General features: G+C 40.4%; 1 protein-coding gene across 1 annotated transcript in view; it reads right to left on the bottom strand.

Moving 5' to 3' along the window:
- Nucleotides 1-24,548, bottom strand: part of MICAL3 (microtubule associated monooxygenase, calponin and LIM domain containing 3) — a 233,615-nt gene that overhangs the window by 19,008 nt on the left and 190,059 nt on the right. The window contains exons 35-40 of the mRNA XM_042468591.1: nucleotides 20,989-22,849; nucleotides 19,497-19,591; nucleotides 16,073-16,123; nucleotides 13,947-14,054; nucleotides 12,455-12,548; nucleotides 6,659-6,709 (exon numbers count right to left, since the gene is read on the bottom strand). Coding sequence (XP_042324525.1) covers nucleotides 6,659-6,709; nucleotides 12,455-12,548; nucleotides 13,947-14,054; nucleotides 16,073-16,123; nucleotides 19,497-19,591; nucleotides 20,989-22,849 — 2,260 coding nt within the window. The remainder of the gene's footprint in view (nucleotides 1-6,658; nucleotides 6,710-12,454; nucleotides 12,549-13,946; nucleotides 14,055-16,072; nucleotides 16,124-19,496; nucleotides 19,592-20,988; nucleotides 22,850-24,548) is intronic.

The following is a 24,548-nucleotide window of genomic DNA, read 5'->3' as shown; positions in this document are numbered from 1 at the left end:
AGTTTTCAAATAATCTGAGTAATGAAATGGAAGAAATGGCAAATTACCAAGGAAGAGTATATACAAGTGGCCAATATTTGTAGAGAGAAAGACAGAAAGGATAAAGTTCAGAATTAGCTCAGCCTCACCATAGAGGTTAAAAAGAATAAAAATGGTTTGTTTGGAGCAAGAAGAAAAAAAAGGATGTGGTGGGTGTGTTGTGTGGAAAAGGTGGTAAATGCTATCTGGATGTTTTAAAGTTTATCCTTGCCTTGAACCCCTGGGTAACAGAGAAGGTGGAAATCCCTATTTTTGCTGAACATACCAGTAGTCACTGTGACCACCTTTCCTCCTTTTAGGGATCTCTGAATCAAAATCAAACACGGAAGAATACCTGCCCAGACACTCTGCCCCTCTCTCCTGGAAGACAGAAGTAACTAATCCTGTTAAAGTAGAATGAATCAATTCTAATTCATAGCTAATCTCCGTCTCTCCAACTAGGGACTAAAACCTTCAAGTCCAAATAGTCAGAACAGTGGAGAGGATTAAGTGATGAATCACAGAAATATACGTTACAGTATTCTAAATTACAAGATTACGCAACACCACTTTCAGCATCATGCAGTTTGAGCCATCATCTCCAGGTATCACTTGGAGTTACAGAAACAAGCATCAGCACACCAACAACGATCCAGGGAAAACAAACAAATCTCTCAGAAATGTCTTAATGGCACAGTCCCTATTCTACTGGGGGAAGAGTGTTTTGGCATGCACCAAACCTATACCAATTTTTCTTGCTTAATCCAGGCGTTTCCCAGATAGAAAAGCAAAGTCAAATTCTGCCATTCTCTCTAGCTTCATTGGGTGCTGTTTTTAAATAGCCAAGCTTCAATGGTTCCAGCGGTTTCCATCCCTGACAAAACCCTACTGGCCAAAATATTATTCTGGTGACCTTGATGCTAACTTGCCCACTGACTCTTTGTATTAACTCTTTTAACTTGATGCTGAGTCAGACATGTTGCTCATCCAGAACGGTTTCTCCAGTTTTGTCAAAAAGGCAAGCTATTAATAAAGTTAGTAGTAATACTACTACTATTACCACCACTAAAATAAAGGAATCAAATTAAAAATAATGACAGGATGCACTATTTCTAATGGTGCACATGCCTGGACCAAACACGGGGGGGGGATACCATTCAAGCCTATGAGGCTTCAATATGCGCTACCCTCCGTTTGCGCACGTGTGTGTGGGGGGGTCCAGAATGGATCCCCGCAAAAACAGAGGGCCAACTCTACTTTGCTTCTGTCTTCTCCCAGAAGGAAAAGAGTGCACAACTTGGTGAAAAGAGAATAAATGAGACAATGAGGGGGCTGCAGCCCAGAACTGAAGAAACACTTAACTATTTGAAATTCAAGTCTCCAGGGTGCGATGAACTGTACTTACATTCATCTAAGGGAATCCTGGCCATTGGATATATCATGATGTTATAAAGTAAAATGTGAAGCTAGCAATACCAAAACATGCATTGCATAAAGGGTGTGAACCCTAGCATTCCCAAGACCACTGGAATTTGCCTCCCAAATGTTAGATTAAAACAGATATTGGAATACAAATTTAACTATACTGTGAGGCCCGGTACATACCTGTAAAATGGTCCGGGCGGCGGCCTTTTTTCCGCCGGAGGGAAGCCACAGCTACCAAACCGCGTGGCTTCCCACCTGCCGAAAAAGAACCCGCAAAAAGCAAGTTCTTCTCAAGCTGCGGCGGCGGCGTAGGCACACTCGTTATGTAAGCACTGTGTGGCACTGTGCAGTGCTTACGTAACAATGGCGGCACCATGTACACAGGGCGCCACCATTGTTACAACCTTGTCACATGTGAAGGTTGCGGGGCGTGTAGGCGCTCCACCCCCCAGGCAACCCTCACACGTGGCAAGGGTGTTGGAAAGGCCCGTTTGTTCCAGGCCCAAGTCATCTTAAATCCAAGCCTGTGCTTACTGGTAGTGTTGACCATCTACTGGGGGGTGGTGGTGGTGGTGGTAAAGAAATGCCTAGACTGAATTTAGACTCAATTCCTTTTCTTCTCATTATAGCTATCTATCTCCTTCCTGCATGTAATAGATGATCATACCTAGAATCATAGAATCAAAGAGTTGGAAGAGACTACAAGGGCCATCCAGTCCAACCCCCTGCCATGCAGGAACTCTCAATCAAAGCATACCCAACAGATGGCCAGTCAGCCTCTGTTTAAAGACTTCCAAGGACCTTGGGTGCTGATCATTGGTTAAAACATGTGTATGCCATGCAAGAGCATGGCGTGTTCCTAGACAATGCACATGGGGTTCTTTTACTCTGCACAGTAGCCCTTTCCATAGGAGCCAGAAAAGTACAGCCACATGCTGGCTTAATAACGTCAGGACAGCACTGAGTACTGTTTTCTTTAAGTAACTCTATGATCTGGAAATATCTAGTACATGGTTGGAAAGTTGCTTCATTTAACTTGGGGAGAACTCAGCATGAATGCACAGCAGTCCAGTTGGGCTGAGACCCAATGGCTAAATTGTTGATGTGATATGCTGAAGGATAGGTCTTTCTTTCTATGTCTTCAGAAGTGGATCCTGACTTTTAACATGATGCATTGTAAAGCTCACCTTGAACATTCAGAATAATTTCTCTCAGTGATCCTCACATTAACCATTTCAGAAGGCAATTAATACTAACTAACTTACACAGTTAATGGAAATGTTATCTGAATCAGGACCTCCCTGGTCCATATCCTAATCCCTTACCTAATGTGCTAAGCAATTCTTGAGCACTCTGGCAGTCTGTCAGGATGGAAGTACTGCACACACATCAGTCACAGAGGAATATAAAAAACTACAAAGCCACAGATTTTTCTGCACGTAAACACAGCATTTAATTTAAAGGGATACTGTATGAATTATTGCTTTTGTTGTGGTGGTGGTTTTTAAAAATGAGGTGGTTTAAATCATCAGCATTGGCATCCATAATTCAAGATGGAATATAATAACTTCTAGGCTGGGAAGAATTAACAAGGAATACCCAGTTGAAGTACCATGCCCTTCATCATCACAAAATAAATAAACACTCCCAAAGTATAGACAGGAATTGCAAAGAACACTATGCATGTTTAGCCAAACAGGAAGTGAAGAAGGATGTCAATTATGAAAAGCAAATTAAATGTACTTTTAGTTAAAAGTGACTTTTAGTTTTAGTGACTTTTAGTTTTAGTGACTTTTTTTATAATGGTAGTGAAGTTGCATGAAAAAATGACAGTTTCCCTTTAAATGACTCTGAGAACTACTTTTTTTTAAAGCCACCAGTTAGCAAACGTTACAGGACCACTGCCTTTGAGGAATCATTAGGGAATCAAGAGGGAGAGGGAGAGGGAAAGGAAGAGGAAAAAGAAGTGTAGGTCAGCAGCCAGGGAGTGGAACCTGTTAAGTGTAACTTAGCATTAACCCTTTTACAGCTCCTTCTGTAGGCACACAATGCTTCCTAATGCTGAGCTAGGGAAGAGCACTAGGAAAACCTGAAATCCCACTACATTTAAAGGAGGGTGTTTTGTTTTGATTTGGATAAGGATTAGTGTCCGAACAGTATGGTTCCATTATACTGATCAGTCCCCAGTAAGCCCAGAAAACTGAGACAAAACTCAGTGCCCTGCATCTTGGCTTTCCCCGCACTGCCCTGCACTTGAATTTCCACATAGAATCTAATTCAGCAGTTGAAGTACACATGTAGAGAACCCAACAAGAGATCTTTACTATGGTATATAAAATGTTCAAGAGCCCTTTGGCTGTGTCTTGTCTGAATGGAGGAAAGCTGCCGAGGTACATTTTTAAAAAGGTAGAGTGAAGCCTCGATATTTGGGGCTATGCTGGGGCCAGAAATTTTGTGGATCCTTTGAATTTCATCCCTCAACCATAATAAAAAAGTTTTAAAAATGCTACTGATCTTTTTAATTGCGAACTGTGGGATCTTAAAAATACTAATAGGTTTGATTGGCTTCTGCAGAAGTGGCACAGATGTGCTGATAAATGTTTGCAATACAGGAAAGTGACCTTGAGGAGACTTGGTAATGCATCCTCCCACCACTAACTCTCAAAAGAGTACAGATGAGAATATATTACCATCTGGGTAAGCAACTGTTTTCTTCAAGGTGTGCTAAATCAAGGCGGCAGAACTGGCAATCCACCTTGCAAAATTCAGCCTTTCAGGGTTTCAATCAACTTTCCAGTTTTGCTTTTTGCCTGTGCCTGAGTGACACTGCAGAAGCAGAGAGGTGCATTGTTGTCAAATGACTGGCAGATACACCTTGTGCAGGTCTGTGTTCATTCACTATTTTTCTGTAGAGATTTAATTCCCATGTCATCAGAGAAAGGGGGAAAATGCACTGAAACTGCATCACCTTGTGATGTCCTTTGAAGGGAATGAGAAATACGAGGAAGAGACCACAAATATAATCTGAGTGTTTCTTCTAACTTTTGCTTCTTTAAGGTTTAACTGCACATGTGTAACATCTGCTTTCAATCATGGCTGCATGTGTTTCTTTCTGCAGGAACTGCAGTTCTCTAGTGAAAGTTGGCAGTGCTATTTAAATACCGTCATCTACACAAACCCTAAGGGGAGCGGTACAAATGTTAAAGAAATCCATAGCATTTAAAGCAGTGTGCCCTTTAATGAAGTCCACAACAGAAAATAAAAAGATGGCAGTCCTTGCAGGGCTACCTCTAATGTTAGATGAAGTAAGGTGGCTGTCTCAGGCAGTGGATCCTGGTGTGTGCATATATATGTATAGCCAGTGGCAGCCCCAAGCTGTTCATCCTATGATACTTTGCGGTTCTCCTTTTGCTGAGGAAAGAACTGTGCAGGCCACACAGCCTCAGCTACATTCACAAAGCTATTCTGCTGCCTTCAGATGAAGCCAAGGATTCTGTGTTTTCAATTCAGCTGAAAGAAGATTCCAACACCCAAACAAGTTAGCTTATGTACACAGAATTTTGGGGCTGCATGTGTGCCATCTTGCTCTTTGCTTTAGATAGCAAACCCCTTTCGGACCACCTGGAGTTCTTAGAGATGGGCAACTGCTGGGGGCCAGGGAACACATTGCCCCAAGAGACCTTGGTTGGTCATCCCTCCCACTATCAACTGCCCCTGGAAAACAATACAAAAAAGATTTTTTGGGCCCGTTGGCCTCTAGGAGACAGGGGAGAAATTTTGGCACTTTTGGAAAGGGGATGAGTTTTGGGCAGAACCTTTCCCACTACAAATACTTCCAGGCCTAAAAGAACCAAGGGAAGCCCAAAATTATCCATGTGCCCTCTAAGAGGCAAGGTGGCATTTGTGGACAATTTTTAAATTTGTATTTTTTTAAAATGGGGAATGCCATAGTTCCCAAGTTCTTAAAAATAGCATGAGGGCCATAGGTGCTCCATGGCTTATATTCTTTCTACCTGTTATAAACACTAAAAAGCATTTGTGTGATGGGATGTATTTGGGGGGAATATTGTTACTCCTCCCATTGCTCACTGCCCTTTGAGGACTAGGAATTTCTTGGATAAAAAAGTATGTAGAGAGGGAAAGGTAGATCCCAAGAGCTCCTGTAAGGGACTTGTACACCAGAATTCACTGCCATTTAATTTAAGTTTTTTGGTACAGCAACACTGCCTTAAACTGCATTCAGCCTACAACTATTTATAGGTCATGCTGGTCACTGTCAGCCATAGCAGCCACTTCGTCTCCTCCTCCTGACTTCCCTATACCAGTGAGAAATGTAAAAGCACAATACACCATCACACTGGGAGTTCTACACTTCACTTGCAGCTGTCTCAGGACAGTAGAAAAACTCACAATGTGACAATACTGCATTATATATTTTAAAATTACAGATGTGCTGTTATGTTACAGCAAAACCACATAATCCTGTGGCACCTTAAAGTCTAATGTATTATGCCATAAAATTTTGTGGATAGTTCATAAATGTGACCAGTGCAAACAGGACAATGAATAGACAAGTGAGGAATTCTTCTCATGTCCCACAAATGGTTTTCCTAGTGCCATTAAAGGGGAGACTGGAAGGGAGAAGATAACAAATCCTAAAAGGGGTAAGGGAGATGCTCCTCCCAGGGCCCATATCTCATCACACACAACACTTTGGTTTAGGTCCACAGCTAATCACAAAACCATGGGGAAAAGGCTATAGAGGTGTATGGAAGACAACCTGATTCCAGTACATTTTGAGTACTAACACCCTTCCTGAGAGAAAGTGATGCTGGAGAAGTCAGATTTGTTTTTTTCTTTAAAAAGAACTTTGTCAGTTATCCTAAGGAAAACATTAGACAACTTTTGCACACTTTTAATGTTGCCTCCCATTTTGTTCTCTCCATCAGGTGTCTCTTCTTTCCTCTTAACAGCTAATCCAACGCTGATATTGAGTGGTTTACAAATCACAGTAAAAGGGAAAACAGCTTGTTATAATGCAGCTTTCTCCTTTGAGCTGGAAAAGGGGTTGTGCCCTAGCCAATCAATTAGGTGCAAGAGTGGTTTCATCTCATTGCTTGTGAGGCAGGGATGGAAAGATATAGGTGGAGGGAGAGGGTGGCAGGAGCAGGTGTCAGCAGGGTTAGTGTCAGCGAAGAGGTTCTGCCATACATACCACCCAGGTGCAAGTCGATGAGGTCACTGTAATAAGACTCTCCCCAATAGTCTACAACAAGGAATCGGTGAAGAGAGAGAGTTATTGGTTCAGGTGCCCATCCTGGCTAGCCCACCCCACTCCCTGCCCAGAATTCAAAGCAGTCTACAAAAGAAAATGCATACATAAGAGAGGCAGACAGGGAGAGAAAGAGAGAGAAAGAGAAACAGCAAGAAATCATGCAACTCCGCAATAAATATATACACATACATATATACGGTATACTGTAAAGACAGGATGAGGAAATAATAGAACTTGGAGAACATGCAGGCAAGAAAGGCAGGTATGGACCTCCGGACAGAGAAGGAAATCAAGCTAAGTAATATGCGACTATTTCTCACATGTTCATTTGTGTCAGTATGGCACTGCACTGTTGTCATTTGGGGGGACATTAAGAAAGGATCCATAAACATTCTCCATTAGGGAGGGTGCCCAGGGGTGGACAGTACTCCATTCTAGTAAATAAAGCATTTGCCCTGATTTTGCTTGGTTTTCCAGGGAACAGCCTTTCTACTTCATCCTCCAGTTAGTTAAAGAGTGCAGGCAGCTAAGATAGTGGCAGAGGAGTTTACTTTTGCTTCGTTTTTTTGTTTTTAACTAGAAACCTGAAATCCATTAAATGCAGTCAGATGCAAAATCTTGATACCTGGAGTAATAGAGCCAATAATTACGAGCCATAGTCAACTATGGTCCAAAACACACTGCAGAAACAATCCAGTTCGAGACCTGCCCTGCCTCAGTGCTAGGGAATCCTAGGAATTGTAGTTTATTGTGGCACCAGAGCTCTCTGAAAGAGAAGGCTAAATGTCTCATAAAAATACAGTTCCCAGGATTCCCTAGCACTGAGCCTGGGCAGTTAAAGTAGTATCAAACTGGATTATTTCTGCAGTGTGTTATGGACCAATAATAGTCTCTTCTAGTGAGTCATTTCTTCTTGTGGCTAAAGATGATGTGGCTAAAATATGACAATCTCAATTTAGTCATCTTTGTTTGTAGGGAAAGTTTTGGCCTGATTTGCTCTAGGACCCATCAACCTGTATTTTTAGCAACCCACAATATTCTCAGAACTCTTTTCTAGCACCACATCTCAAATTAGTTTTTCCTATCAAGTCTATATTTTAGAGATTTTAATAGCCTTATTTATAAAGAGAAAAACCCTTCTAGTTTTTTTTTAAAGGAGGTAGTCAGAAATCCTGGTAAGCGTGGGCCACATTGGAAGGCTAGGGGGCTGCATTAGTCCTTTAGGAGACTTTAGAGGCTGCATCCCCACCGCACTACCTAGTAAAAAGAACAAATATATATATATATTTACAACAGGAAGTGAACAGAATTCATTTTCTATTTCAAAAAATGCCTCTCCTGGTTGTAAATTGTCCAGGTGTCAATAAAATATGGTGAAAATGCCACCACACTCCCTAGGGTGCATTTGGAGGCATTTGGGGGGGGGGGGGGGTATGTTTCTTTTTTTATTTCTTTTTTACCCATAGTAGGCTCTGGGGACCAAAAAAGGCCCTGGTACACTGCATGCTATTCACAGGCCACATTTTGCCCACCCTCACCAACTGTAAATAATATAAATTATTTTTTTTTTTTATAAATATGACCCCCTCCCTACAAAGTAAATTTATAAATAGAATAGATCAGAGTTTGGGAAGTTTCTTGTGTGATTGTGCTAGAAAATGTAATGTACGTAACAAATTCTAACATAGGCATCTGCAAATTCTGAGTATAATCAACCTGTTGTGGATGTGCTGCCAGAACAAGCAAATATGCCACAGACTGGGTTTGGCAAAAGTGTAAAGGAGGAGATTAACACTGAGGGGAATTAAAGAGTTGCCACATGTCTTGCTCCCTCCTGCCCTGCCCTCCAGAATAGTCACATACTCTATGACCAAACAAATATCCCTTCAGTGTGTCAAATACCCCTTCAGACATGTTTGCATGTGTCTGATACCCATGTTTAGACAGGTATCTAAAGCCATATTTAGATGAGTATCTAAACTCATGTATAACATATAAGAAATCTGATTTTTCAGGTTATAGTCAACTTTATTAAAGCAGAAAGTAGGGGAAAGGAAATATGAGTATGCATGAAACTTCAGGATCACCTACGTAAAAAAGGAAGATATACACAGAGAACTTAAGTCCTTTGCACTGGGCACCATAAATTGTTCTTTTATGCTTCCAATTTGGCTGTTTTCAAAGGAATTCTAATGGTACACACAGCTCTCATTCTGTTATTAAGAAAGAAGCTAATATGAAGTAAACTGTCAAGACAGTAGACTTCAGAGCTGATCTAGAGCATTCATCAAAAACACCTCAAACGTCTAATACACTAGGGATTGGCAACTGTGCAAGGCTAGGGGGTCTTCATTAATCTTGCAGGATTCCTTGGGGGGAGGTACCCACAATGCACCTGCTCTCCCCTATCAAAAGTCCCTTCCCAAATGCCCTCTGTGGCAGATGAGGCATTCTCATCATGTTTTTGGATGTTCATGCCCCCCCTGAAGGAATTTTAAAAAAAAAAATGTTGCCTGGTTCAGGGAGGTGGGAGGTCCAAAGCGGGCCTGCAAACATGGTAGAAATGCCCTCCACATGCCCCAGCGGTCAATTTGGGGCAATCTGGAGCAAAAAACATATATATATAGTAAAACCATATTTTGCCGCCCCTGTACTGCACGGAATGAGCATCATTAAGTGACAGGTTTTGGTAGGTGTTATTACAGGGCAGATCACTAACTTATTTAGCTCAATGCTATGGTTTTGTTATACAGAAAGAACCATTTGGATTTTCTGCCTCATGAGCTAAATGTCTTAGGCAATCTCTGGAGTGAGGAGATATCAAACACATCAAAATTACTAGTCAAACAGGGCTTTGTCCACTGTGAACTGTTTTGTGATATATAAAAGGCAGTACAGATAGTGATAGTGATCATTTGTGCTTTAGAAGACCATTTTCTATATTTGGGACAAGGAACTTGACCCTTCCCGAGGTTCCCCATCCCTCCTTTCATCCTCCACCACTTGCCAGAGTGGCAGGGGCTAATGGAAAACATCTGGTGGGCCACAGGGTCCACAAGTATGTCCTACACAAATACTATGACATCTTAGGAAAAACATGTTTAATCTGTATGTCTATTACAACTTGATAAATTTATGGCATATATTTCACCATAAGCATATGTGTCTATTGTACTGTTATAAGATTGTATCTGCCAAAAAGGAGACTTTAACATACACTTAACAGCCAATGAAGAATGGATAGTTGGAAGAGGAGTGTCCCTTTCCTTATCATGTACAATCTGTTAAAAGAGAATAAAGTTTTGCAGTAATTTTCTGCATTACCTCCTACTTTGGTTGATACTGGCTGTATTGCTTTATTGCATAAAATGGCAGTTTGAAAGGTAAAGAGATGGGAATATCTTACTTCTGATATTGAGGGTATGGTAAACAAGGAGGTTGAAAGTATATGGAAAAGCTGAAAGTCTTACAACATGAGATTTTTTTTCCAGGCCTAAACTTCCCATAGGAGTCTTGAGGTAGGACATATTTTCAGCATTAGCAAATTATGTATATTTTAGTATACTTCAAAGCTCTAGTACTGGCAGAATAGTTCAGTATTTCTGAAGGGCATTGGGTTGGAAAAGGCTGACACAGGAAAAGCCAATCTTTTTGGTTTATTTCTTTCTCTCTGTCTCTCTCTCTCACACACACATTCCACTGTTGCATCTCTCGCATTCCACCACACCATCCCTGCATATGGCCTGCTTGTTTGCACAATCTGCTCAGTCTCTCGTAACAGCAACTATGACAGGAATGGGCATTGTCCAGCTTTCCAAATGTTTCTGAACTGCAAGTCCTACCCAGGAAAGCCAATAGTGAGACATATGGGGAACTATAGTCTGGTAACATCTGGAAAGCTGTAAAAATTCCTACCCTGACCTTTCCGGGAGTTGGCCAACTAGAAAAAGGGTGAGTGTCATCTGACAAGAAAGTCAGTATTTCTTTGTTGAAAATTTCAAGGGAAATCCATATATGAATGTATAAAGGCTGTTGTTGATCCATTACTCCTGACTAGTGCAAGGCACCCTATAGCTGCGGATATATATCATTACCTTCAATATTTTTGAATTGCACTTCCATAATCCCTCAACACTGGGAATATTGACTAGGACTGATGAAAGCCGTAGGCCTGCAAAAATCTGGAGTGCCACAACTGCCCCTTTCCCCACTTCAGCTAGAGCCTGAACATCTTTCAGAACCAAGCAAAATCTCTTGCAGCGAGTGGCATTGGGTGGTCAAGGAAAACAAGGAAGAAGTTTAAACGTATTCCATTCTATTTGATATCTCTAAAACTGTCTCAGACAGGAAGTTATCTATCAAGAGATCTGAGAATATGGGATAGTAAACACTGAGAGAAAATAAAAATCACTGTATCTTTTAGTTGTGTGGTTGAGATAATATCATCTGTTCTTAGTTCAATTATCATGTTCATTCATGATGAGAATTACCTTGATAGATGACTGAAATGCCTACCACATTCTTATAGGAAATTTCAGTGTGTCCAACTAGGCAGGAAAAAGGTGCTCCTAAGCTGTTTTGTGGGAAGTCCTTTTGGTTATATTGCCACCCCAGTGGTAAAAATAGTACGGTACATAGCAAAAAGTTATCGCTATGCACATCAATTAAAAGATGGAAGTAAGAATCTCTTATATCCCTGGTGCAGAGTGCACATGTTGTATCTGCCTTTATTTGAATGCAGAGAGGATTCTGGGAAATGGCATAAAGAAAATAATCATGTAACCATGTCTCTTCCCATAGATGAACCAGTCCATCATGTCTAATTGTCTCCTTTACAAAGTCTAATGAAATTCACCACACGACATGATGCCAATGTGCTCTGAATTTCCTTGCCTTCACCAGTTGACAGTCAATGAAGAGGGAGGCAAGCTCACAGAGACATCATGAGTCTCAGGCACAGAGTCTTCACCAGACATTTAAAAATCCAAAGGAAAACTAGATGTAAGAGTAGCCCTGCTTGCCCCATAATGTCTAGTTACACCTTAATCTTCTTTATCTATCCTAATCCCCAGCACCATTCATTATAATCTGGCCATCTAGAGTATGATCTCATTCTACTAATGGCAAGAGACTATGGAAATCATTTCACATAATGTGTGAAATTCTGCTCTACTTCCTTCAGTGAGCTGATTGAGTTTGTGCCAAATTTTGCAGAGAGTACATGGTACTTGCTGGGGCTGTTCTGTGATGGTCCCTTGTGAGAGTGATCATGTTGATTCATAGCACAATTAATTAAAATCACACACTATTTCTCTTTTATTTCAGCTTGCTGAGCAAAGCAAAGGCTTCTTTGCTATGACACAGCTTTATTTGCTAAATATATCCAACAGACAGACATTTTATAAGCTGCACTTCAACCTTTTAGAAAATGTGACCAGTAAGTGGACAAACCTTTCTCTGAAACAGAAGAAGAGAGATGAATTTTCAGAGCAAATTTAACTCTGCCATAGGGTCTTGCCATGGAAATAGCTTCCAAGGCAAGGGTCCCGAAGGTATGACTGAGAAGTGAAATGGCAATTTTAATTCATTTGTTGGAGAAATTAATTAAAAAAAACATTTCCAGTTTAAGAGGAGACTGATCTTCAGCAAAAGTATGTCACTTGTTACAAACTTTTGCATGAAAAATTATGCAGCAAAGATTAAAAAACACACAAAACAGTGACTTATAGAAGGTACCTGCTTCACCCCTAAGAGCCTTCTCAACAGCAACCCCCCTTTCTTCAAGCTGTCTCTGCTTTTCTTCTACTTGTTCCAGTTGCCGTTGGATAATCTATGGGAAGAGAACAAGTATAAAAACAAATTCTCACTCTAATCATATAACAAAATGGTAGGATGCTATTACCAAGAATCCTACAGGTTTCCAAAACATACAGAAGACAATGAAAAACTGCCAAAAGACATGGACAAGCATTCAGAATTTTGGGAAAGTGTTTTGTTTTAACTACAATTCATATTATTCTGGAAACTTTAGTCAAAATAAGTAATTTTTCTCAGCTCTTCAAAGTATTCCTACTATCACACTCCAAAGAAAACAAACATTGCTATTTCAGTTAATGGGTACCTTGTGCAGTATATTTAACAATATGCCCTATATTGTCAGGTGAAGCATGTTGCATGTGCTTATTGGGCAGGCTGGATGAGAATTACTCCTTCACCCCACTCCTGGGCCATGCCCAACATGTCAAGCAATTTAAATTCCTCTTTGATTCCCACTTTTGCCATGAGGTTCCTCTGGTCCTCATCCTCTATTTAAAGTAAATCTATATTTTTATAACTAAATCTATACATATTAATTCTGTTGCTCTATATTTCCATCTTCTTCCCCTTCTTCTGTTGTTTCTTATTCTGTCAACATCTAGATTTCAAGCTCTTCAGGGAAGAGACTGGTCTTTATGCTTCTGGTGTAATAAAGTGCCATGTACTGATAGTCCCAGTTTTCCAGTCAGTCCTTTCACTCTTGCAGGATCATTGCGAAATACATGTGTACACATCTATACTTCCTGCAGCCAAAACAAATCCCTTTCATGTAATCCTTTTCAAGAGTGGAAATCTCTTAGCAGCAGGAGAATGATAGGTCCTGATGGAAATAAACTTTACTTATATTCTGAAAAGCAAAGCAAAACCATCTTGGGAAAGAATCAATCCACTTTCTCTAATTGATCTGAGAGGCAAACTCAGATTTTTTTGTAATAAAATATTGTAGAATTTCTATTATATCATACCATATATTTTGTGTGCCTTCATATAATTTGTGACTTATGGTGACCATAAGGCAAAGCTATTATGAGGTTTTCTATTTCAGAGGAAGCTAGCCTTTGCTTTCCTCTGATGTTCAGAGTGTGAGTTTCTCAAGGTCACCCAGTGGGTTTCCATGGCTGAGTGAGGATTCGAACCCTGGTCTCCAAGTGTACTACTCCAACCCTCAAACCACTGCATCCCACTCTGGCTCTATATCATGCATACGGCCCAGCATACAGCAGCTGTTAATGATGAAGCATTAGGATTATACAATTGATCCAAATGTCTGCAGTGCACACAAGAAAAATTTACACTGTATTTATTGAAAGTACAATATAAACTTTTCTACTGTATACTTCAGAGGTGTGGTCATTCAACATCTCTCTTTCTACAGGCTCAAGAAAAAGTGAAAGGAAATGTATGACTGTACCTGAGCCCTGTGTAATCTTTTCAGTTCTTCCTGCTTGGCTTGGCGGCGAGCAGCTTTCTGCACTCGTCTGGTCAGTTTGGCGTTAAGCTCATCCTCCGTATATGCTTTCTGTAGTAACAAGAAAAAGACTGTTTTTCAACCCTTACACCAAACTGTCAGCCCCAATGACTTGGAACTAAGTCTTTCCTAGAATGTTACTTGCTATACTTCCTGCTCAGCCATCCTAGTGGGTGCTAGCAGTGCAGCAGATGGGCCTTGGTGGAAGACTAAGACGTGAAGGAAAATGTGTGAATCAAGTGCAAAGCAGTGATTGTTCATAGTGCTTCCAGCCAGGGCTACATTCTTCTCAATGCTTCTTGCAGCCTGTCCCAAATACAGGAGCTGCTCCTGATTTGATTAACGTTCTCACTGAAGATGTAACTATGTATTACATGTTGATCTAGGCTTGCTAACAAACAAATTTCGTCATGATCAAATCACAATAAGAAGTGAGCTGCATAAGGCTATGTGAAGCATGGCTTGCGGTGAACAGCTGTCTGTGCTATTAGAAGTTCAGCTTGCAAAAGAACCCCACATTACCATACAATCACCTGGCTCAGTCAGCAGAGAGGGAAAAAGATCTGCAGAACCATGGAATTCAACTGATGTTGGACTAGCAATTCACCACAGGTGAGAGAAATGACTATGTGAATACTTCCCCATACAAAAGAGAGAGGGGGTCAACTCTAAATACACTAACTAAAAAACCTGAGGGGAAGTCATGTTAGAAACCTTAAACCTAAAAGGCAGCATGTGCATTTCATAGTTGTTGTTGGAGCTGGAGAATTCATATTTCTATGCTGAAACTAGATGCATGGGTTCTGTGTCTTATGATATATCTTCTTGTCTTCAGAACATGGAGCAGCCCTCGGTGAACACAAGCAACTCAAGATTATTTATATGCACCCTCAAATACCTTTATAGTCATCACTAGTTTGTTAAGTGCAAAAAAGATGGTGTAGTACAGGAAATCAGTCTCCCTTTATGACCATAACACCTTTAAGACCCAGTTACACTGGTAATGTACATGGATCACTCGGCCAGAAAACATGTAAAGGCAGCGTATTTGCCATGAGAAAAAGAACTTAATAGAGTCTCTCTTCTTGTTCTGTTCAAGACTCATAAAATTGTCATCAAGTGTTAGTTCTCATGTTACAATTTGATACTTCAAGTTTTACTTCTGTAGGAAAGTACATGGATTTTGTAACAAAAGAATGCTAGTGCAATTTCAGACCCTTGGTTTCAAAATCTGGCATTGTCTGGAAGCAGATGCTTATACTACACTTAAATGAGCTGGATGAATTCTCAGTTACAAAACCCATGCCTTCATGGATGCTGGATTTTCACAAACAAATTATAACATGAAAAACAACCCTATGAGTAGAAGTATTATGGTTTTTACTTTTTTATAAAAAAAAAACCCCTTAACTTTTAAAAGCATCATGGGCTTGTCATTTGCTGGGGCACCAGAGCTCTCTGACAGAGAAGGCTAAATGTCTCAGGATAGAATGGAGGAACCATAGAAATCATGTGAGCTTCTTTGGGAAGGGTAGAATAGCAATAAATGAACTAACTAAATAAATACAATGGGTCCTCCCCTTATGTGGGAATCCATTCCGGATCCCTCTGCATAAGAGGAAATCCACGCGTGCTGGAGCCCCATTAGAAGTAATGGGGCTCACGGCTGCGGTGCACTATAGGCACATGCCTCATTACTTTTTCCAGGGCGCGCGAGGGGTTTTTCCAGTGTGGCTTTCAGCGGGCGCACTGTAAATACTGTTTACTCTCTTCATTTTGCAGGTATGATGTAGAAAATTCATACTATTCAGCTAAACACCCTCTTTAGAAACAGTGATGAAGATCAATATTTCTCCCTTCTGGATACTGCATATCCTTCATGTAGGCATGAAAGTTTCACCCTTGAAGATGATCTGTCATCCATATTTGTTAATCATTTCATGCATGCATAGTCAGGGGTCAAGTTAGTACAAATGAAGGCAAGGGAAAGGGGAACAGATTGCCGTTTTGCCCAATGAATAACAGGAACGCATGCAACCATGGCCAGTCAATGAGAATGGAGACACTACCTTTGATGCGTATGATCTCTTGAATGCCAAGGCGTGTGGTACGTAAATCGACTTTAAAAGGGGGAGGGAGGGGAAGGAGTAGCAAAGGCAAAAACAAAAACAAACAACATGGAGCAAAATCAGTTTGAAGTTAAAACACTGAAAAGAAAATGAACAATAATAAAAACAAAGGCTGGTTGAAATGCAACATGAAACTACACGGGGAATGAATTTTTCAGGATCTGGAAACACACAATAGAAACATATTGCCAAACAAGAAAAAGCTGGATTTCTGAAGACTGACACTTACAGATGAAGCTTATGCTCTAGACAAATTTTGTGATCTAAGTATTTCTAATTTTGATATATGTACAAATATGCATAAGGACAAATGCTAGACCAAGACTGGGCAGCTTGTGTCCTACCAAGGTAAACCAACCAAGCAAAGTACTACATTGTGGTCTACCAGATTGATGACATCTCCCCACTTACAGCAATTAAAAACAGTCTATCAAAACCTGATACACTATTATACACCATCACTGGCCTTTGCTTGGTTTGGGTGAGGAGCTCAGGCTGAGGAAATTTAAATAACAGCCTATTTTAAAACATCAGGCATAGCTGAATTTGTATGGCAGAACGTAGCTGAAGTACACTGTGGAAAGGTTCTTAAGATAGCTGTTTGGGGTCAGGTAGGAAAAGGCTGATATGGTCCTTGCATTTCTAGCTGCACATGTCTGGGACAGAAAAATGAGCTAGAGCTGGCTTTGCATTTCTGATTTTTAGGACCAACGTCCATACTACATTTTCAGTATGTGAGTGCATGTATAGTAGATAGATAGTCCTTGCCCTGAATATATGACAGTGGTCGGTTCCACAAGTCATTTATAGCCATCCTACTTTCCACCAGCTACACTACTGCAAATGAAAACACTATATTTTTATTTTAAAAATATGCAAATATTTTCCCCCAAAAGTGCATAGATGACCTTGATATTGCTAATCACACAAAGAGCAAGGCACAAAAGTCCTATCTACAGTCATACAAACCCCGGCTCAACATCCTTCTGAAGATGTTAGCACCTGTAACAGGGGCAGGGAACCACAGGTGGAGGTGAATCTGGCCATTCTGAAGAACTAACCTCACCCTCTACAATAACCTTGGGTCTTGTACTGGGAGAAAGTGGGATATTAGATATATAAATAAATGTTCCTTATGATACTATTGCTTGGTGGCTTCCAACTTTTATATGGATTTTTCCTCTTTTTAAAAGGCTGAAAAGCTTCTCAGTTAGTAAGACTCAGTTACTAATAGGAAGGGCTTTAAGCTAAGAATATGTTGGCATTTTTGACCCTATCTTTTTACCTTCAACCATTGGAATATGGCCCATGAGAACTTCACTAAAATTGAATTCAGCTGTCAGTCTGAAAATATTGCTTCCTTTGCTTTATGGACTAGACATCAGACTTCTTTTAAAAATGAAACATATGATTTTTCATAATGTTGAAATGTTATGCCCAGCTTTTTTTTTAAAGTCTGGTACATGTTTCAGTATTGCACAACAGATATTTAATCTTGGCCTCAGTTTCTGACCTTCAGTAGTTTTTCAGGAAATTCAGCTTGGTTGACAAAAATGCATAAGCATGAATAGAAAACTGAGAGAAAATCTGAACATTTAAGACTATATCTCAGTATTTAACAAACTGCCACACACATGAAGACACATTTATGCACAACTGGTTACTACATGAATCAATTACTATACAACAACAGCAGGTTCACACTGACAATAGCTTCTAGGAACACAAAATCTACAGGAAATTATCCTAGTAATTCTTTTGGGATTCTAGTGTTATGCACCAAACAAAACCAAAGTGCTAATAATCACAAAGGGTTATTCTACATCACACCAAATGGGGGAACCTTTAGGAGCAAGGGATATGGTATTACAAGAACAGTAATGAGTAGGTTTCAGTCTATTAGTAGTTCAAGAATAGTCATATAGCAAAGAGAAGAAAACAAATAACTATCTTCAGAAGGTAAACATAAACATACGAGAGAACTGCCTGAGAATTCTAAATACCCCTCCTTAAAACTGCAAATCCCAGAATGCAACAGGAGGCAGCTAGAGCAGTTAAAGTGGAATAGTAGCACTATAAGAGTATATAAACACCATTCTTTTCAGTGCTTGTTTATTTTTGAGGCAAGTTTCAAAATTTTATTAATTCCATTTCTTCACTAAGTATTAAGAAATCTGGTTGACCTTTACCATTCTAAATGAAAAATAAGAGTCCTACTCTCCAATTGGCTCTTTAGAGGATGATTCTCTATTTTTGTCACGCTTACAGCACCTGTGTGGACCAAATTATAGTTGAAATAGTGCCTACTTCATGCTAAATGGTCATGTGAACATCAGGGAGATTGCAAAACCAAGACTAAGTAGACATATCTGAATAACTGCATCATGATTAGTCTAAACCCACCATCTCCTGAGAAAAGCCCTTTCCCCACATCATTTCCAGCATCCCCAGGTACCTCCTCCTTCCTCAGTATCCCAGACGCAACATGGAACCTCCCAGGAAAAACCTGGAGGCAAGCATGAAAGAAGTGTACAAAAATAGTCAAATAAAAAGAACAGTTCAAAGGGGGTGACTACTGAGAAACTTTGTGGTTGAACATAAAAGATTTCCTCATATGCTGTTGAGTGAACAATTTTATACTATTGTCCTCTTAAAGGACAGCTGCCCTAGCTAAAATTCATCATCCCAGGTAAAAGGAACCCAGGGTCCTTAAGTCCTTAACAGGACCAGCTACATTGACTGCCATGTATGTGGTATCATTATACCACATCCTTCTGCCAAAAACAAACAAACAAACAAAAACAAAAAATAAAAACAGGGTGTGTATGACCAATAACACTGTTATAATTATTGCAAGATATGAAAAAGAAATACATTTTGTACAAGAGGCTTTTTTGGCAGTATTGTTTGGAAGTTTAATATTGGAGCATGCTTTTGCTGAAAATCCACCCACATAAAATATATTTCTTTTTCCTCACTAAAATCTGGAAGTAATCACTTACTTAAAGCCACCAAGAGAATTCAGTGTTCTGCTGAACACATTTCTCAAGTCCAATCTCAGCCTTGGATTCTATGCACACTTACCTGGGAGTAAGCCCTACTGAAGAGAGTAGGGCTTTCATTTCTGAGTAAACATGCACAGGATTGCAGCAAGATTTGCATGGCAGTCATACAGCATGACATTCTAAGGCAGAAGTAAGAGACCATCTTTGGAAGATTAAACTCACTGTTTTATCTACAAAGGTTTTCTTCTAGTCTAGTTAATAATTAATGCAAATACTAAAACTAATAATATCAGCTTTGTGAAGATTTTAGGATCCAGAAGTATAGCTCTATTAGTATTTCCTATCTAATTTAACCTTACCTCACGCTTGGATCTCTGTGATGAGCGTTCCAATACATCATCATTGGAAAGGTCAGAATCCTCAGAGAAGCTTAAGTGTCGTCGCATTTGTAAATCTGAAACAATAAAGCAATGTATCAGATGGCAAACCCAGAAGAACGGTTGCTGTCATAGGGACATTAGGTGGGAAGTTTCTTGAAAGTGGGCACAGTCCACTTTCATGGCACCACAGCATAAACTTCAGTGGACTTTTTGACAGCTGACACACAACACTTTTTCCAGGGCTGGAGTGCACATCTTTGTCCAATTTAATTCTAAAACACAGCACTCAGTAGTACATTTTTGAACACATCACCGAGATTCAGTGTAATGCAGTGGTTATCGTGGATTGGGTAGGTACAGGTTCAGCAATCCAGATGGGATGTTTAAAGGTCAGGTGTCAGTGAGATCAGCCAGACTGATTTTGATGTATATTCAAAGGAATGTCAGGTATTACTGATTTAGCCTGAAGTTCCTTATTACAAGTCTCCCAGATCATCTAACAGCTACACTGAATATTCTAAGCAAACAATATATGAGAAACAAAAGCATGAGGGACTCCACCCTTCAAGCAAATTTGTCACAGTTGCTTAAAAGAAAAGAGCAGGGAATGGAATCCACATAAATCCAATCCACATCAGACTTCTTTTAAAGCAGACAGACTATATGAGAAATACAACAAATATATATTTTTTAAACTTTAGCAGGCCTGAGATGAGAACTGAACAGCAAGAATGAGTCATGTATCAAGCATATCACTGCTGTCAATCCAATCTCTGTTTCCTGAATTGAAGCTGCAAAAAGGAAAGTGCTGGATGAAACAACAGACAGGCAGAGATACCTGCATGCCTCACAAAACTGGGCCATACATCTACAGGAGCTTTGGTAATCCATGTGGGGGCATTAAGAAACAGCTGCTCCTGATTAGACAGGGTACAGCAATGCCATTGGATAGCTATGAGTACTCATGTTAACGTGCATTTCTGTGTGCTTGATGTCTAACATCATGCTGTCAATCCCATCCCCAAATCAAGAAGGCTGTCTTAAGATTACCAATAAAATGTCAATATTTTAAAAGGAAAAAGATTGCATAAACGAAAGGAGTTATTGCAAGCACCCATGAAAAATCAAAACATATCGTTTGTACAGCACGTCCTTGAAATGTTGGGCTAATGTAGAACTTAATACAGTATTATAAGGAATTTAGTGACGCACTCATACCTTTAGATGGGGTTATTTTTCTCATCCTTCCTTGTGCCTAAATTATTTTTTTCAAGTTTACCCTCACCCTACTTGTCCCTCTTTTTAAGTCACCACAGGATTCTGCTGCTATGTGGTATGTCAATTATGCTCTAGGTCAGTGAGACTAGAAGCAAATTTTAACACATGTGCATAGTACATATATACAGAAGCAATTTGGAACGTTCTCAATTTATCATGGAATGAGTACAGCCTATGGCCAGTGATATTGTACCTGTTGCTCTAATCAATGGAGATGCCTTAACTTTCCCAGAATCCACTGTGGCTCCACTGGAAGGTGTACTAGGACAAGATTTCTCATCTGTCTTTTTCTTCTTGTCTTTCTTATAACCAGAGAATACAGACTTCCACAATGATTTGGGTTTGGTGGCTTCCTCAGCTGCACTACTGGATTTGTCAGAGAGCTTGCTATCGTTCTTGGACTTCTTCTCCTTTTTGTTCTTACGAGGAGAAAAAAGAGAAGTCCTTTTCTTACTCTTTCCACCAGAACCTTCTGAGGATGTGACTGACCCATCATGTCCACTGATGTCTGCAAAAGGTGAGAAGAACCTGTCACTACTACCCTCATGTTTCAGCGTGTGACCTTCCCCAGCTTTCATACCCAAATGTTTAGGGGACTCAAAAAACATCTCTTTGGTCTTTGAGGGTAAGGTAGATGCTTTGCACAGTTTGGCAGTGCCAGCAGCATTGGCCTTCTCCAGATCTTTCATTTTACAGAGCTGCCTAGCCATTGCATCACGCAAGGCTTGGCTTTTGACAGACTTCTCTCTGGCCCTCATTCTCTCCTCAGCTAGTTCTTTAGCTTCTGCAGAGACTTGAGGGAGGCCTCTCTTTTGCTGACTTCCTCCTTCCATTGATGGTAGCCCACCATTTTCTTTAACCAAATGAAGGTGAAGAGGCTTCTCTGGCCTTGGCCTGCTGGGTGGTGTGTAATATTTTTCATGAAGGCTTGTATCCTCAGTCCTTTCATCATAAGTGTCCTCTACATCATCAGCAAATGGTATCTCATCCACACTCTCCACAAATGACTTCCTCACTTCCTCTCTGGGAGGCTGGGATGAGTCCTTGGCTGGTCGGATCTGTTCATTTACTGGTGGTGTGTGCGGTGTTTGCATGGAAGCTGGCCTAGACTCTGCTTCATTCTGCCAAGTTGCCTGGTGCCTTTTTCTTCGCAGCGTTGCTGGCTCTTCATTCTGAGGTGGTGGTGGGGGAGGGCTGGATGGGGGAGTAAGCATAGTGGAATCAGAAGTATTGAAACTTTGGCTGGCCAATGTCCTCATGTTGGATGAACTGCCTTGAAGACCTAGTCCAGAACTGCTGGACAAATCTCTTTTAACATCATTTGAATTTTTCAGCTCTCTCTCTGATGGAGACTTTGGTGTCAGCAAAGAAAACTGCTCATCAAGCTTTGGGGTGAGTGGCTTCCTTGGGGCTGGCTGTGGTTTTACAAGGTGGATACTTTTGTCTTCTGGAACACCATCAGGAGTATAAGATTTAAGAGGGGAAGATTCAAGGGGTGAGATGGTAAAGCTTGGGTCTGATCCCCTGCTTCTGTTCACGGGGGTAAGACCCAAACTTCTCCGGATTTCAGCACTCTTCATCCAAAATTCCTCCACAAGGTTACTCCTTTTCAAAGCCTCTTCTGCTGACGTAGGACTTGGAAGTTTTTCCATCTCTCCATCTTGACTTTTTAGGGCAAGTTTGGCCAAAGGAGTGGAAGTTAATGCTGGGACTGGTTGAAAACACACTGGTGGCTCCCTTGGAGATGGAATTGATGCTTCACCAGAGGGCAAAGGCTGTGAACAAATAGGCAGAGGGGTAGCAGGTGGAGATGTAGGTACAGTGGGTGAAGATGGTTGTGATTTCATGGGTGATGGTGGTGCAATGGCCTCAGGCAGAGCAACTGGCTGGGACCGAATTGGAGAGAGTGAGACAGGTGGACTTTTGACTTTTTCATCATCAAGGCTCTTGTCTTGTTTTTCATTCTTGTCTTCTGGGAGGAATGGCTCAGGGAAAAAGTGTGTATCTGAGGAGTTCTCTTTGCAGGGCATGGTCACAAGATGTTCCTTTGAGTCCTATGGAAAAGAAGCAATCACAGAGGATCACCAACAGTTAAAACACCTAAGAACAGAATTTACAACACTAGTTTTCCAACCTCCTATGTTAGGCAGCCATTAACAGTTCAACTCATCAGCCAAAGAGCTCTTCCATGTTTGTCACAGAACCCCAAAATGTTTGTATTACAGCACTCTAGGATATATTTCAGAGCAGGGTTGGTAAATGCACAGCACTCCAGATGTTCCTGGACTGCAAGCTCACTCACCCCCTCTCACATTTATGCTGGCCAGGACTGTTAAAAACTGCAGTTCAAAGACATATGTTCCCCAGTCTATTCTACATCTCTTCTAGGTGGCCCACTGCAAAGGAAAAAGTATATTGGTGGTCAAACTGCCTCTCAGAAAAGTTTGTCTATCATTTCTTAACATCTCATTGAGGATTTTTGATAGTTTGAAAAACATTGTTCTAGAAGACTCCACAACATTTTAAACTGTAAAAACCCAGAAATGAGAAAACATGTAAGTCTAAAAATATTAAAAGTATGTGCATTCCATGGCTAGCAGTGAAAAGAGCCCCAACTTATTTTGACATTTGGCAAATAATTCTGAGCACGTACAGGGATAATTTATTTTTTTGGACAAACATTGTTCCATTAAGTGTCCACAGAAACTCTTCCTCTTTGAGATTGTATAATGCTAGACTGATACACAAAATGTTCAACTGTATTTTGTTAGTTTACAAGTTATATGCACCAGACTTGCATCTCATTATTTATAACAGGTGTAATGTTCTGCCATTCCTAGCATTTGTGATTTAACGTAAAAAAAAAAGGGGGGGGGAGCTGTCTGTCAGCACAGTCTCCCTTAGTTGTCTGCTTTCTTTTACCAAGCAGTAATATGACTAATTATATTGTGAAATCACGAGGGAAAACTGAGTTGGTCTTCCCTTACACTTTCCTGTGAACTTACGGATAAAAATCTAGTTTTCTGGAAATCTGTTTTGCTTGGGTCTGTTGTGAGGGAAATTCCAACAAAGTTGTGTAGAATAAGTTTGGAACTGAGTCAGTCATTCCTTGAGAATGAGTCAGGATTCACTCAGCTATCATCTCAGCTGATACTTTTGTGACTTGAACACAGTTAGTTGATGTGTTAAAGCCTGGCTTAGCCGAGATTCGGCACCAGTTTTATGAGATAATTTATTATTAGTTTTATCAGGTATTTATTTTATGAGGTATTCTTAACTACATCAATAGAATGCCTAGCTTCTACAGTAAATGAATACAGAATGTATGGAAGTATGTTTAAGGATTTGAACAAGTCAAGCTACATGACTTGCTTTAAAGTGAAATTCCATTTTTTGCAACCACCACTGCCCAAACTCTGTTGTGTGGTTACCAATTCTGTGTTGTCTGTTGTTGTCTGCCTTTTGACCTGCTGCCATAAGTTCTAAGGTGAATCTATCACAGAATTTTATTGGTAAGATTTGCTCAGAATGGGTTTGCCTTTGCCTTCCTCTAAAGCTGAACGAATGTGACTTGGCCAAGGTCATCCAGTTGGTTTGCATGGCTGAGCAGGGATCTGAACCCTGGTCTTGAGTCATAGTCCGATCTTCAAATCACTATACCATGCTGGCTCTATAGGCACCACAAAAAACAGCCTAGGAGGGAGGTATGTGGGAAATGATTTTTATAGATATTCTAAATAAATCATCTCCCGT

Source organism: Sceloporus undulatus, chromosome 5 (assembly GCF_019175285.1).
Source record: "Sceloporus undulatus isolate JIND9_A2432 ecotype Alabama chromosome 5, SceUnd_v1.1, whole genome shotgun sequence".
Lineage (NCBI taxonomy): Eukaryota > Metazoa > Chordata > Lepidosauria > Squamata > Phrynosomatidae > Sceloporus > Sceloporus undulatus.
This window is presented reverse-complemented; position numbering and strand designations above follow the sequence as displayed.